At 53.5% G+C, this 13,415-nt stretch overlaps 1 protein-coding gene across 2 annotated transcripts; it reads left to right on the top strand.

Moving 5' to 3' along the window:
• The first annotated feature begins 2,101 nt into the window (after positions 1–2,101).
• On the top strand, positions 2,102–11,796 carry CD8B (CD8 subunit beta). Of its 2 annotated transcripts, XM_064511595.1 has the most exons (7): positions 2,102–2,399; positions 2,705–2,761; positions 3,006–3,207; positions 5,801–6,151; positions 8,626–8,721; positions 9,369–9,458; positions 9,717–11,796. In XM_064511595.1, exons 3-7 carry the CDS (start codon positions 3,162–3,164, stop codon positions 9,755–9,757), a joined length of 624 nt encoding a protein of 207 aa, XP_064367665.1. In that variant the 5' UTR covers positions 2,102–2,399; positions 2,705–2,761; positions 3,006–3,161; the 3' UTR covers positions 9,758–11,796. The 2 variants fall into 2 exon arrangements, with proteins under 2 accessions (XP_064367665.1, XP_064367664.1); XM_064511594.1 differs by having other exon boundaries at positions 2,102–2,761.
• Positions 11,797–13,415: the final 1,619 nt, after the last annotated feature.

Raw genomic sequence — 13,415 nt, 5'->3', positions numbered from 1 at the left:
CCTGAGTACTCTGTAGTAGAAAAATAACTCAGTGTCTGGACCTGGAGCAGCCCTCCCTGATCCAGAAATCCAGCCCTTGCAACAGAGGGCACGGCTTTCCCCTTATTTTTACGGCATTTTTGTTCTCTCGGGATTTGTATATTTGCATTTTTGGATGCTCAGGAGCATCCCGGGGGCTCATCCTGCAGTCACCCGCGCGGCACACCAGACCTGCCGTCCTGCGCGCTGGCTCATTTCCAGCCCTCTGCACTCAGGGCCAAGCCTGGCCGGCGCCTCTGCGCCCAAACGGGAATTTAACGAAGGCTGAAACACAGCCGGGAGCTGCTCGGCGTTTGCAACCCCCTTTTTCTCCCCTTCCCCGATGCTTTCCTCCAACCGAAGCACACACTTTGTCGTAAGAAGCTGGAAAAAGGAAGAAAATAAAGCCTAAAGTGTAATGCAGTTGGCAAGACCCCGGGCAATGAGGGGATGCCCCACTTGCCCCAGCCGTCGCTCGTGCTCGGGCGCCCGTGCAAGGCAGCAAGGTCACGGGCGGCTCGGGGCCGCTCGTGCTGGCAGCGAGATCAGCCCAGCTTCACCCTTTCCCCCCCTGCTACTTTCTTCCCAGGCGAGCAACCCCAAACAGCGTGGGGAAGGCACAAACAGCAGCTGGCGGCCGGCGGGTTCCCACGGGGCTTTTATTTTTGTTATTGATCGGCCGCCAGACAGAGGGGTGCCGCTTCCAAAATGTTTTCCAGCAGGAGCAACGCTCTCGAGAAGCGCTCGACCTTCGGGAAATGGCCGAAGCGGGTGTAAACAGCGGCTTCAAAGAAATAACCCTTGCTCTTCCAGCATTAAGCTGCCCCCCGTGTCGGGGGCATCGCCTGCCTTTTAGCTCGCTGCGGCCCGGACAAAACCTGTTTCTACCCCGTGGCATTAAGCTGCACATCGGGCCGTGCGGGGAGCGGGTGTTCAGGGGGCATTTTGGCGTTTCCCAGGGCTCCCGGGGGGAAAAAGCGGAGTTTTGGCAGCCCTCCCATGGGGGTATCTCCCATGCAGCGGTGCCGCCGGCCCGGGCGGGCTGCAAACACCTCCCACTCCCGGCCTTGAGAGCCCGCTATCTTGTTGCTGTCTGCTCCCGGTTTTGGTTTTTTTCCCTTGCTGCTGGGAAAAACGGTGAGAAAAAGGGGGGGAAGAAGCCCTTGCAACAGGAGGAGATGGTGGGCTCAGCTCACCAGGTTTGCTCCAAGGGTGAAAGAGCAAATTCACTCACGGTGGTTATTTCTTAAGCCCCCAGAAACAAAAGGGGAAAACCAAACGGGACATAACTGGGGTAAGAAAAAGTGAGTCAGGCCCATCTGCTCCCTGCATCATCTGAGCTTTTGGGGCAGTTTCCCCTCCTTTCATCTCCCCTCGGCTTTGTCCTTCAGCGTAGGCAAGGCGGGATACGAGATGCTTTTGGGTACCACTGAGACCTTTTCCCCTCTCAGACCTAAACAAAGAGGAAAAAGCAGAGCGAAGCTCGGGACAAGCGTCCCTTTCCCAAGCATCTCCTGTCCTGCCCAATTTTTCCATCAGGATGTGGCACTGGTTGGCCAGGGAAGAGTTAAGGAGCTATTTCGCCCACTTTACCAGCGTTTTCAGTGGTTAGCAGGACTGCCGCAGTCAGGAAATTATTTTAATCTGAGGGGTGGAGGGAGGAAAAACCCTGTGATAGCAGCGTGGAAAAATCTGGTGAAAAATGCAAAATGAAATTGCTCTTAAAGAGAGCAAAACACTTTCCCTGCCCTTCTGCGGGCTCCGCGTGGGGGTGTTTCCCGGTGCCCCCGCAGCAGCCTGGCCTCCCTCCGGTGAGCGTGGGGACGGAGGGGACATCCCCCGCTCCGCCGGTGGCCGAGGGTCCCCCGGGGAGACATAAGGCTTTATCAGGACCACGAGCGTGTGCGCATGGGAGCATGGACCAAAAATGAACCAAAAATGTCATTGGCAGTGTATAAAGGAAATTACACCAAACAGCAGCTTTTTTTCCCCAAACATGGAAATATCGAAGGCTGGTGACAACAGCTGACGTCTCCTCCGGTCGTAATTTCACATTATGTATTTCACTATTGAAATTGTAAAGCCTGAGTGGTTCAAAGAAGCTACTGTGATATTTTATCTATGACTTAAATATTTCTGCGCATAAAACTTTTGGTATCGAAGCTCACAGAGCAACGCCCGGACACGAAGCGATGAGCTGTAGCCCAATTTCCTTACTTTTGTGGTTTGTCACCCACTGAATTTGTTTGAGGTTTCTTGCTGTTGTTTTCTGTAGTTCGCTGTAATTCTGCAATACCTCGTGTATCTGCGTTATGGAGAACTCGCTCTGCACTCGGCGTTTTTCCAGGCCCCAAAAAATGCCTCCCGTAAATGATTGAAAGGTGCCTGGTCGCTTTGTATTGATGGATACAGCTGCATTCAAGTATTTTACTGCTTTGGGCTCTGCTGAGCAACTTCGCCTCTAAAAATGCATCTTCTCCTTCTTTTGAATAAATTCTGATTTTTAACAGAGGAGAAAACAGCGCGGGCTCATTAGTTTATTTTTTCTTTGTTTATTTAACGTCAAGCCCCAAAATCAGCTTGTTGCTTCTTAATTGACTAGATTTCAAAAAGCACAAATGGTGAAATGCGGAGGAATAGCTCCGGGAAGCAAACGCTGCATGAGTTCTCGTTTTTCTCTCCCCAGCGGTGATCCAGAGCGCTCCAGAGCTGGAAGAGCGGTGGCTTTGTCGCCCTGAGACAGGTCAGACCCGCGGGCCCCGCGGCGAGGGCTGAGCGGTGGGATGGGGCTGCGGGGGAAACATCTGTGCCGAGACGGGAAACCTCCTGGGGCAGGGTGAGGCGGGCGCCAGCCGCGGCGGGGGCTGCCGGGGGCTCGTGGCCCCGGCGTTTCGGGGGGCTGGAGGCGAGCGGGGGGAGCGGCCGGAGCGAGCCGGAGGGTTTCCCCGCCGCCGGCACGTCCGAACGGGTGCAAACCTCCTTCGCAGCGGGGAACTTCACGGCGCTGCCGCCGGCGTGACGGCGACGGAGGACCGACCCCGCGGGAAAAGCTGCGGCCGGCACCTTCGTCCGGGCCGCCCAGGCCTCTGGTGACACCGAACCGGTCCCCGGCTCCGCCAGCGTCCCCGGCCCCCCGCACCGCCATGGCACGGCAGTGGCTCCATCTCTACCTCTGCCTCCAGGTCCCAGGTAAGATCCCCCGGGAACGCTGCCAAGGTCACCAGCGGCTGGGAGCAGCTAAAGCCACATTAGACCCTTCCCAGCCACCCCATCTATCCACAATATCCCGTGAGATGTGTCACAGAGCATCTGGATTATTTGGGTTAAAAAATATGGGCATGGTATACATTGCAGGATATTATTTCCTATCGACCTGATAACTTATAGACCAGTTTATACCAGTATAGACGCTGCAGAGGCTGGTTTTCACCGTAGCTCCCTTAGTGTCGACGCGCTTTGGGGAGCTCCTGGTTGAAGCATGTGCCACTTTCCAAAGTGCAGACGCTGTAGCCGGTTAAGCTAGCACCTATCTCCACCGTCTCCATAATGCAAAGACGATAACGATACGGCTAGACTTGCTTCCAGCTGCATCCAAGGACTGAGTGTTTCCAAAGGGCCATAGCAAAAGTTAGCGTGTTACAAAAATACGCAGTGCTGCAGATGGATCGTGGATAGTGTGGGCTGAGTGTGTGTGATTAATGCAGGACTGTGCTCTGCAGGGTGTCCCCCCCCCAGTACGATATTCAGCCTGATCAGTTCTTAGATAGAAAGTGCCGGGAGCTTGAAACACCCGTGAAACCTATATATTGGGTCGGCAACTCGAGCTGTTGCTCCCAGATTTCTCCGGCCCTGGGGAGCTGATCCCGGCACAGCCCGCTCCAGGGGCTCGTCCCGCGCTGCAGCTTCATGCTGATGCACGGTGCTGATCCAGCTGCAGAGCATCGTGGCACATCTGCCAGCAGCTGGCCCGAGGCGCGTGGCTGACTCTTCGCAGGGAGAGGGACGCGGCGGGGTGTCCCCGCGAGCCCTCTGCGCCCGAGCCCCCCTCGGTCCCCCGCAAGGACCCACGCCACGAGCATGGGGGCAAAGCCCTGGCCGTTCCCCTGGGTAGCATGGGGAATTCATTTGCAGCCTGAGCTTTTCAGCTGTGTTTTAACCCTCTCCCAACTCAACCTGCTGGAGTTCGACCACTGGCTTAGACCCGAGCCGAGCAATTTCCCGCGGGAGCCCGGCGCCGCGGGACCGCGCGGCATTAGCCAGGGCCCCTGCCGCAGCGTGCCCCAAGCGCGGGCAGGTATCGCCCCGGGGGCTCGGCACACCAAGGCCTTTCCCACAGCAAAGCTTGGAAGGTTGCCGCTCTAAAACATGGACGTGACTTATTTTAAAGGAATGTGGACATTTTAAGGCAAAGAAGCGAAAAATGTGTTATGTTCAGCTTCCTGCAAGAGCTTAAACGCACCTGCGAAACAGGCGGGGGAAAAGGGACCCTCTTTATCTGCAGAGCAGTTTTTTTCACTTGGTCTCAGACTATTCACAGCCTTGTAGGATTGTTTTTTGGAAAAAAGAAAAAAAAAGAAGGACTGTAAGGCCCCTGTTATTCTTTCGCAAGGACATGTTAGTGCTCTCCTCTCTCACACAGATATCGTTCAGGTGTCCGCCGAGGCAGAGAACAACAGAGATAATTTCCACCAAGCGTGGGGATGCCAAACCGAAGCTTTCAAAGCCATCAGCTACCCCGAAGTCTCTCTCCTTCCCCCAGAGCATGAAATCAGTACAAAAATAATGCCATCTGAAAACTCATAGAAAAAAAAATTGGCTCGTTTTGAAATTATCTTCATATTAATTTTACTGTCCTGTTTTGGAGCTGCCCTTTCCAAATTTTTCCTGCACCTCTGAGGACCAGCAGTGCTTGTGTGTGAGAGGGGGCTGGCGTGTGATCCCGCAGCTCCAGGAGCCGCAGGCTCAGGAGTGAAGCTCCGGCTACGGACAGACTCATAGTCACCTGGCCGGAGCTGGCAACACGGCGGGCGAAGCCTGTTGCCCTGTCGCTCTGCAGCTGCAAAAAATGGGCATTTTGGAGAAATATCCCCCAGGAAACCTGCCCCACTGCATTAACACCACCCGTTACTCATCCCAGCTGAGGGTCCTCTTCCCAGGGACACCAAATTGAGCAGTCTAACGCATCAGATGCAGGCTCTGCACCCCCTGGTCAGTCCCCCCGCCCTGTGTGCCTCTGCAGTCGCATTTGGCACGGCTGGGCTGTCTCTGCCTTTGAGATGTGGTCTCAAGTTTATCTTCATCCCGCGTGTTGCTTCTCTGAGAAAAATATCTTGTGAACAAGCTGAGAGGCTCAAAAAGATCTGGTCAAAGAGAAGCGAAGCCTTTCTGAAAAATGGTAGAGAAACAGGAGGGTAGGAGCAACCTCCACTGGAGACGACGTCAGAGCCCCTTCCCCGAGCACACAGGCCCATGGACACCCTAGGGAACATCCCTCCATCTTAATTTCCTCCTAGGTGAACATTTGCAGGACACTTAATTTCCTCCTAGGTGAACATCTGCGGGACAACAAATACTTCAGTTTTGGCCAAAAAATAGCTAGGGACCCAAAAAGGCCTTCAGTGCAATATTGGCCAGGTTTCCTGATAAAGACTCCCCCGTCTCTCACTGGTGCAACCCCCGATCTGGGACTACTGACGTTATTAACCTTCAAAGGAAATATGTGCTTACCATGTGAAAAAAGCAATGGCTAAAGCATAACTAGGTATTTCTGTCTTTTTTGCAGGTTTCTGTACAAGTCTACTTCTGTCTCAGACTCCAGGACAAATTTTAGCCCAAACTAACAACAAAACAGAAATCACCTGTCACATAAAAAAAGATCAGTCTGGGGTGTACTGGTACCGATGGAACCAGGAGAGGCAACTTTTCCAGTTCTTGGTGTTTGCAAACCCGCTGGGCAACAGCGCGTACGGCACAGGCGTCAGCAGGGAGAAGTTTAGTGTCCACGGGGGAAGTTCTCAGAACTCCTACAATCTGCAGATCCGCAGCCTCCAGGCTTCAGACAACGGCACGTACTACTGCACCATCTCCCAGTTCGCGGAGCTCGTTTTCGGCAGCGGGACGAGGCTCAGCGTGGGTAAGCATCGCCCTGGCTGGCCCCAGGCTCGGGGACATGCCAATGGCCTGGTGTGAGGGGGTCCTCAAGGAGCCACGTGGGTGTCAGTGGGTGCCCTGATCCTCCCAGCTTTGAGGGCAGGGAGAGCAGGAAAGGTTTGGGCTCCGGGGTTTCCTTGAAGAGACCTGACTAGGCAGAAAATACAACGAACGGCTATACCGTAGGACAGCTTGCATGTGGCAGTCCTTCTGCCACCAGCGGTTGTGCTGGCCATGCCCTGGGCCCAGCGTTGGTCCTGTCATTTTAGGACTTCCAAGGGAAGCCACTCGACCCAAAACATGGGGATGCCCTGCATTTTTCTAGTCCCCTGTGGTACCTCTGATGACACTTTGGATGTGTGTCCTGTTTGGCTCACAGGTCCTTCCACATTCTCCTTCTTCCTTACCTTTCTCCAAATTACAATACTTTCAAAACTGGGGGACTTCACCCCTTGCATCGCTGCTGTGGGGGTAGTGGGTTTCTCCTGCCCAGTGGCTCTGGCTGCAAGTTTCAAGCCTGTTCTACACCCAAATCAGGACTTAATCCTGAAGGCTGTCAGCTCACCGTCTAATCTGAAATCAGGCCTGCCGTGTAGGTCCCGCTGCGGGAGGGACGTGCTGGGGACCTCGTGCACAGCAAGAGCTGTTCTTTTCAGCCCATTTCCCTTGATCACAGAGCAGAGGGTTGGTGGTAGAAAAAATAATGTATTTGAAGCAGGCTTCAACCCATTCTCTGCTGCTCGCGAGGGAGATGAAGAACCTATTTAGCCAAGCCACAGTGACAGGAGTTGGCTCTAAAACATCGCTCGTGCCCGTACATTTCTTTTTGCAAATAGCACCCTGCAACTTGCATTCATTGAGCTGGCTCAGAAATCCTGTTTGGATTCTTGCTGGCTTGAGGAAAAACCAATTTGAGATAAAGGAGTATTGTTTTTATCAGCTACAGACATATCTATGTCCCAAAAGCAAAGCATTAAAAACACGGCTAAAATTCAACATGGTCAAGGACACTGCAATTTAAAACTAAATCCCAACAGATGGTCTGGGAGAACTCGGACTTCACTGGACATTTTCTCTTTCCCTTTAGTATGCAGGATAAAATGAATAGTCATTAACTTCCCTTTTTTAAAATCTATTATTAAGTAAGGGAGAAGTAATCCAGATAAACCCCAGTTACCTCCTGTCTCAGATGAGTTCTGGAACACTGGAGCCTTTTCTGTTTAAATTAACGGTGGTTTCCACAGGAATTTCAGTCTCAGACAGAAGAACAAAAATCAGTTTTGAATTGCCCAGAATCCTGGGTAAGTGGAGTATGAGTAGTCAGATGTACATCTGTACATCTTGATTAGTGGGGTTTTTTCCTGACCAACTTTGATAGACAGATGAATGTGTTATATTATAATCCATATCGACCACAATAAATCGTGGCCGTGTTTTATCAGCAAAAAAATCCAATTCTGAGCAAATATTATAGCAACTCGAATATGGAAAAGAGCCAGGGAGCCCTTAAAAACCTCCCAGCACTATTGAGATCTCCTGTTACTTCTGATTTTGTGTAACGAATGCGTGGTTAGCAGCACAACGGGCAGCGATGCAAAACCTTCAAATAAACAAATGGGCAGCTTGGAAATTGCTCGGCTGCATTAAGAGCAAAGACAGCGGGAGAGGAGGGGGTTTTTGGGCGTTGTCAGGACCAGACGGGAACTTTCTAGTAACTCTCTCTCCGCGTTTCTAGTCGGCAGAGCAATACAAAATCTGATTTGGAAATATCCCAGAACACAGTAATCCCATTCTCAGAACAAATCCTGCCCGTGCTCATTACTGGCTGTCGGCCAGCGCTAATGAGACTGTGTCTGGCAGTAAATGTAGCTCGAGAAAGTTTTCTTTTTCTCTGGCTTAGTCTTCTGCCCTTGTTTGCCTAATATGCCGTTGCTTTAATGCTTTTAAAGGCCCTTGTTAACTTCTGTGGCCACCGAAGGGCTCAGGTCAAGCTCCTGAAATCCGGTCCATGCAGTCACAAATTATCACCCTAATTTTTTTAGGCTGTTTGAAATACTCTTTTCAAGGCCAAGGCTTTCAGAAGCTTTTGGGGACTGAGCTGTTAGCAAGTGCGAGGGATCTCCTCCTGGAGACACGCTAGCCGAGCCAGAGGGCAGGTTGCAGAAGACCCTGCACTTTGCAGGGGTCTCAGGCTGGGTCCCCCACGCAGAAAGCCTTGGCTTAGCTCCAGAAGTTCTTGGATCGCATTATGTATAATCTCGACTTTTGGAAACATCAGCCAACGCAGGCAGAAATGCTGGTGTGCAAAGACTCACCTCCTTCAGTGTTGAAAGTCCTCCTTCGGTGGAGAAGGGGATAGTTTTAAAAGCTAAAATTTCCAGACCTTCCTGCCTGCTGTTCTAAACCTCCACTGTGCTCAGTGCAGTATTAACAAACTTCTACCTCTTTATCAACCAGTTGATGTTTTGCCTCTGCCTCCGAAGCCCACTCGAGCACCACCCTCCAAAAAGCCCACACGGTCCATCACCAAAAGCAAACCCGCCGACAAGAGAGGTAACGCACCGTCTTGGCTCAAGCTGCCTTGCAAGAGGGTTTCGTCGCCCTTAGCACGGCACCGCTGAGGCTGATGGACTCCTGTGTGAGCCGAGCTCGGCTCGGGCCCTGTTGTGTGCTTGGCTCCCCACTGATCCTTGGGGTGCAGCCTGAGTTTGTGCGAGGGTAGCGGGCTGCGGCAACGGGACCCCATGTGGTTGGGCACCTAGGTCCATCTCGACCCACAGCTCAGGGTGGAGCAGGTCTCACCCTTGAGGAGAGATCCCCGGGGGTACACAGGGCTCTAGGCCCTGGCATATGGGGCCGGGAGACATGTCCATTTAGCTCTGCCTAAGGAATGAGGACCAGCAAGTGCTGGTGTGTAGACCCATGGTGGCAGTGGCAGGCCTACACGTGTCTGGCATCCCTGGGACGGGACGAGGACGCCACAAAAACGTTAACGTGGCTCATGGCTACGTTCCCTGTGATGATCTAGGGTTTACCACAATCCCAAAGGCCACTCCGAGGTGCTGGCGATGCCCTCCAGTCCTGAGTATGTGCGTGGGGGTCAGCCCAGCAGGGCTGGCGGGGGCAGGATTGGTCCCCCGGGTGCCCAGCTCGAGAGGCAGTGTCTCACCATGCCGCACCGTTTCCTTCCCGTGCTCCAGATTCCTGCAGCCCCTTCGTCTGGGCCCCGCTGGCCGCGTGTGCCCTCATCCTGCTGCTCTGCCTGGCTGCCGCCGGCCATCGCTTTCACCGTAAGCACGGGGCAGCGAGGGGGGGCATCTGCCTGGGAGGGCGAGGAGCGGGACGAGCATCTCCCCCCCGGCCCTGGAGGGTGTCCCCACCAACCGGAGCGGTTTGGGCCATGGGAACGCCCCAGAAGTGCCTCCCCAGAGGGATGATGGAGGGTTTTGTAGCCCCCAGGGGAGATGCTGGGACTCTCCAGGCGGCCTTAGTGGAGGGGGACAGGCTGGGATGGGGGTCCCCGGGTGACGGAGAGCATCTCTTCGCAGGGCTGCGGAGGAGGCTGCGGCTTCGCGTCCACAAGCAGTAAGTCCTTCCGGCTCCTCCTGCCACCTCGCACCGGCTGGGGACAAGGGAAACCATGGCCCCTCTTGCGCACGGCGCTGAGCCCTCCCTGGACCTGACCCAAAAGCCCTCTGCTCACTGTAGAGCACATAGCCAACCTCCCCCAAACCAAAGCACGCGACTGGCGAGGTGAGGATGGGGCAGAGGTCCTCTGGGGACCCTGCCCGCCTTCCCCGGGGTGCTGCCTGCAGCCCAGGAAGGACGTGGTGGACACCGGCCATGGACGTGCCGCGCGAGACACAGATCTGCTCCTCGTGATGGACCACTTTATTTAACATTTTCCTTCACACAGCAGCTAACAACCAGACTGGGCCAGCTCCTGCAAAATGCTGAGCCTCTCTCAAACCTGCTGAGGGCTTTCTGCCCCCAGGGCCACCTGCCTGAGAAGGACCAAACCCTTCAGCGGGCTCTGCCCCGCGCGGGACCAGGCTGCGCGTGTGCTCCGTGCGCTGCCGCACACAACATCATGGAAAAAAGGGATTCAGTACCGTGGGCTGGGAAGGTATTCTGAGGGCTTCGTGGTCTGTGCTCACCTTATAAAATAGCATGTAGGCGCTTTTATTTTTCTCCTGCGAAAGCCGGTTGATAGGACTTTGCTAACCAACCCGCCAATCGCTGCAGCAGCCTGCGGACAGCACCGGCAGGTCACTGCGTAGCTGGTAGAGGCATATTTCTTAGAAAGGGCAAATAAATCGTTTAGCAGTGTGGTTGTGCAGGCTGGTCCCCTGTGGCACGGTGCCGAGCGCGGGCACTGCTGGGTGGTCACCCAGGGGCCGAGAGCAGCATCTGCTCCTGCGCCCTGGGACGGGACGTCGGCTGTGTCTCCTCCCCGGCAAGGGTGAAGCGGGAGCAAAACCTCCAGGTGGCCCCGGGTCTGAGCAGCCCGTTCCCAGTTCCCACGGGAGGATGCCCGGAGTGGGAGAGGGAGCCCAGACAAGGCGATATGCCCAAGGCCAAGCTCCAGGCAGCGCCGGGAAGGGCACCACAAGCTCCGATAGCAAACGAAGCCGGCCGGGGGCTGGTGCTGAGCCAAGCGGCGCGGCTGGCTTCCCCCCTCCCAGCTAAAGCATTCCTCCCTCCAGCCAGCCGGGCTGGATCCGTGCAAACGGCCTTGCCCGGAGGTGGGCAAGTCCCGAGCAACACGGGGCACCACCCCCAGGCTCAGCCCTGGGGACGAGGATGGAGCAGGGGGTCCCCTGGGCCTGGTCGTGCTCTGGGGGGGCCGAGACCAGTCTCCCACACGGGACCTCTGATTTGGGATGCCCAGCATGCCGACAGCTTTCCCGGCACTCTATAAAACCTTTTTTTCCCCCCAAATACGCCTCATAATCTAATATATAGGCTGTTCGAGCTGGGTCTTTCCGTGGGTAACACCTCCTCCATGTGCTTAGATTTTCCCGGAGCAGCACAAGGGGGGCCAAATACGTGACTTTTGGGGTTTCCAGGCTCCGCGAGCCGACTGCAGCAAGTGTCCCCCTCCGGCACGGAGGGCACCCACGCCTCTGCCCCTGGGGGGGGGGCATGAGGAGCAATCCCACCCCCGGCCCCCCTGTCGCCGCAAGGAAAGCCGTGGCCGTTGCAGCACGGGGAGCCCCGTTCTCGGGCCGAGTACGGCCGAGGTCTAGGTACTTCCCTAAAAGGGAAAGCCCTCTCCACCTTGCCACCCCGGGTGACTTCTGCGAAAACAAGAAAACCACCTCTTTTTCCCCGAAGCGCCTGGTGGGCTCATCTCGTGCAAGTCGTGGTGACCTCAAAGAGAAAAACCACCGCGGAGCAGCAGTGCTGCCGGCGGACGGTGCCCGCTTCGCCTCTCAGCCCCGGGGCAATGGCGGAAAACGTGCTCCTGGAGGCAACCTCGAACAGGAGCCGACGGGCTGGAGACCCCCTCGCCGCGCACATCTGGAGACCTCTGCTCTGGGCGATGCTCCTGCTCGTACAGGCTCTCCAGCCCCGCGCGGGGACCCATTTCGGTGACACGAGCCCCGGCGAGAGGGGTTGAGTGGTAACTGCAACAGGCAATAAAGAATTTGCCCAAATTCTCATTTCTAAGGTTTGGCTTCTTTCTACCGCCGCAATTTAAAAAAAAAAACCTAACCATCCCCTCTGCAGCAGGCAATGAGAACGGGCCAGGACGGCAACAGCCACAGATGTTACATTTCCTTTCGATACACACATTGCTGCACTATTCCAAGGAAAAGTATGAAAAAGTCTAATAATTCCTATTACTATCAACAGGGTACTTTTAAGCCTGTAAACCTCTCCACATGCAGGAAGATTTCTCCTCCTCCCCACCTCCTTCCAGGAGCAAGGCTCTTCCCTGCCTAGACGGGAAAAATAACGGGATCTTGTGTACAACCTCAATCCCTCAAATCAGTGGCTAATAAATGATGTCACCTTCCAAGACCTAAAGAAACCCCACAAAAGCTACGATAAAGCCAAAAGGCCTTTAAACAGGAAAAAGAGATATAGGTTTATTGCAGATCTATAGGTTTAAATACAAAGGATTATCCCCATCATGTTCATTCCCACAGATCACCGGGCAGTGAAGTGTAAAAGAGGCCAAAAAATGACACTTTGGAATAATCTGTCACATATTAAATAGGTTTTATTCAGTGCTTTGTTAAAAAAAGGACTATAGCTATTCTTTCAATAAGTAGTGCATGTATATCTTGAAAGCATTAAAATATCCTAAAGACAGGCAGCAGAGCAGAAACATGGGTTACTTATTTCAGTAAATATTCTCATTGCTTTTGCAAAACTTCTGTCAACAGTCTAAAACAATAGTGATTATACTGTTAATCTTTCAAGGGTCTCTCAGTTGCTAGTCTGCTCTTGGCAATGCTCAATTTTTCTTTATTCTTTCAATCTGCCCAATCATTTCTACAGCAATGGTCTGTGTTTTCATAACCCAAACAATTAAATACAAAATCAGGTGCAGCTGAAAACATTCAACTGAAAACAAGCTAGTGACACTAGATCAGGAGTTAATACCTGATTTTAAAGCTCCTAAATCTAAAAAAAAAAAATTTTTGCAGACTCATAAACATATTAGTTTGGCTCACTAATGCAGAAAGGATGAGTAACCTCTCTATTAAATTATTAAACTTGAAATCCATGCAAAGGGGAAAGAGATATATGTATCCACTGGTGCTATTTATATCCCTGCGTATTTATCCTTGGTCAAAATGGCTCAATATATGACAGCTGGCCATTAAATATCTCCTTCCTGCAGGAAAAAAAAAGGACTTTGAAGCATCCAGAGTGACCTGTTGAGTGTCCACTTGGGAATTGCTAAACGTCCGTTTCTCCTGCTGTATAAATATAGATACAGCTCAGAAGTTGGAAAAAATCCCCATTTTTAGTTAGTGCTGTTGCATCCCTTTAGTGCACACATGCACACACATACACACACATACACACGCTACTCTGCTATTTAATAGACAACCTACAGGGCTCTTAAATACCCAGATTTTGCATCGTCTCCATGGACAGGGCTATCACCTGGAGAAAACCACGCCAGGGAGAAGCTCGTGGGACACGCTGCTGGGTCTCGGTGCCGTGGGACACCGGAGGGACATTCCCGGGAAAACACTGGATCCATCGAGCCTCCCAACAGCTCGGCC

The sequence above is a fragment of the Dromaius novaehollandiae genome, chromosome 4 (genome assembly GCF_036370855.1).
Source record: "Dromaius novaehollandiae isolate bDroNov1 chromosome 4, bDroNov1.hap1, whole genome shotgun sequence".
Classification (NCBI taxonomy): domain Eukaryota; kingdom Metazoa; phylum Chordata; class Aves; order Casuariiformes; family Dromaiidae; genus Dromaius; species Dromaius novaehollandiae.
This window is presented reverse-complemented; position numbering and strand designations above follow the sequence as displayed.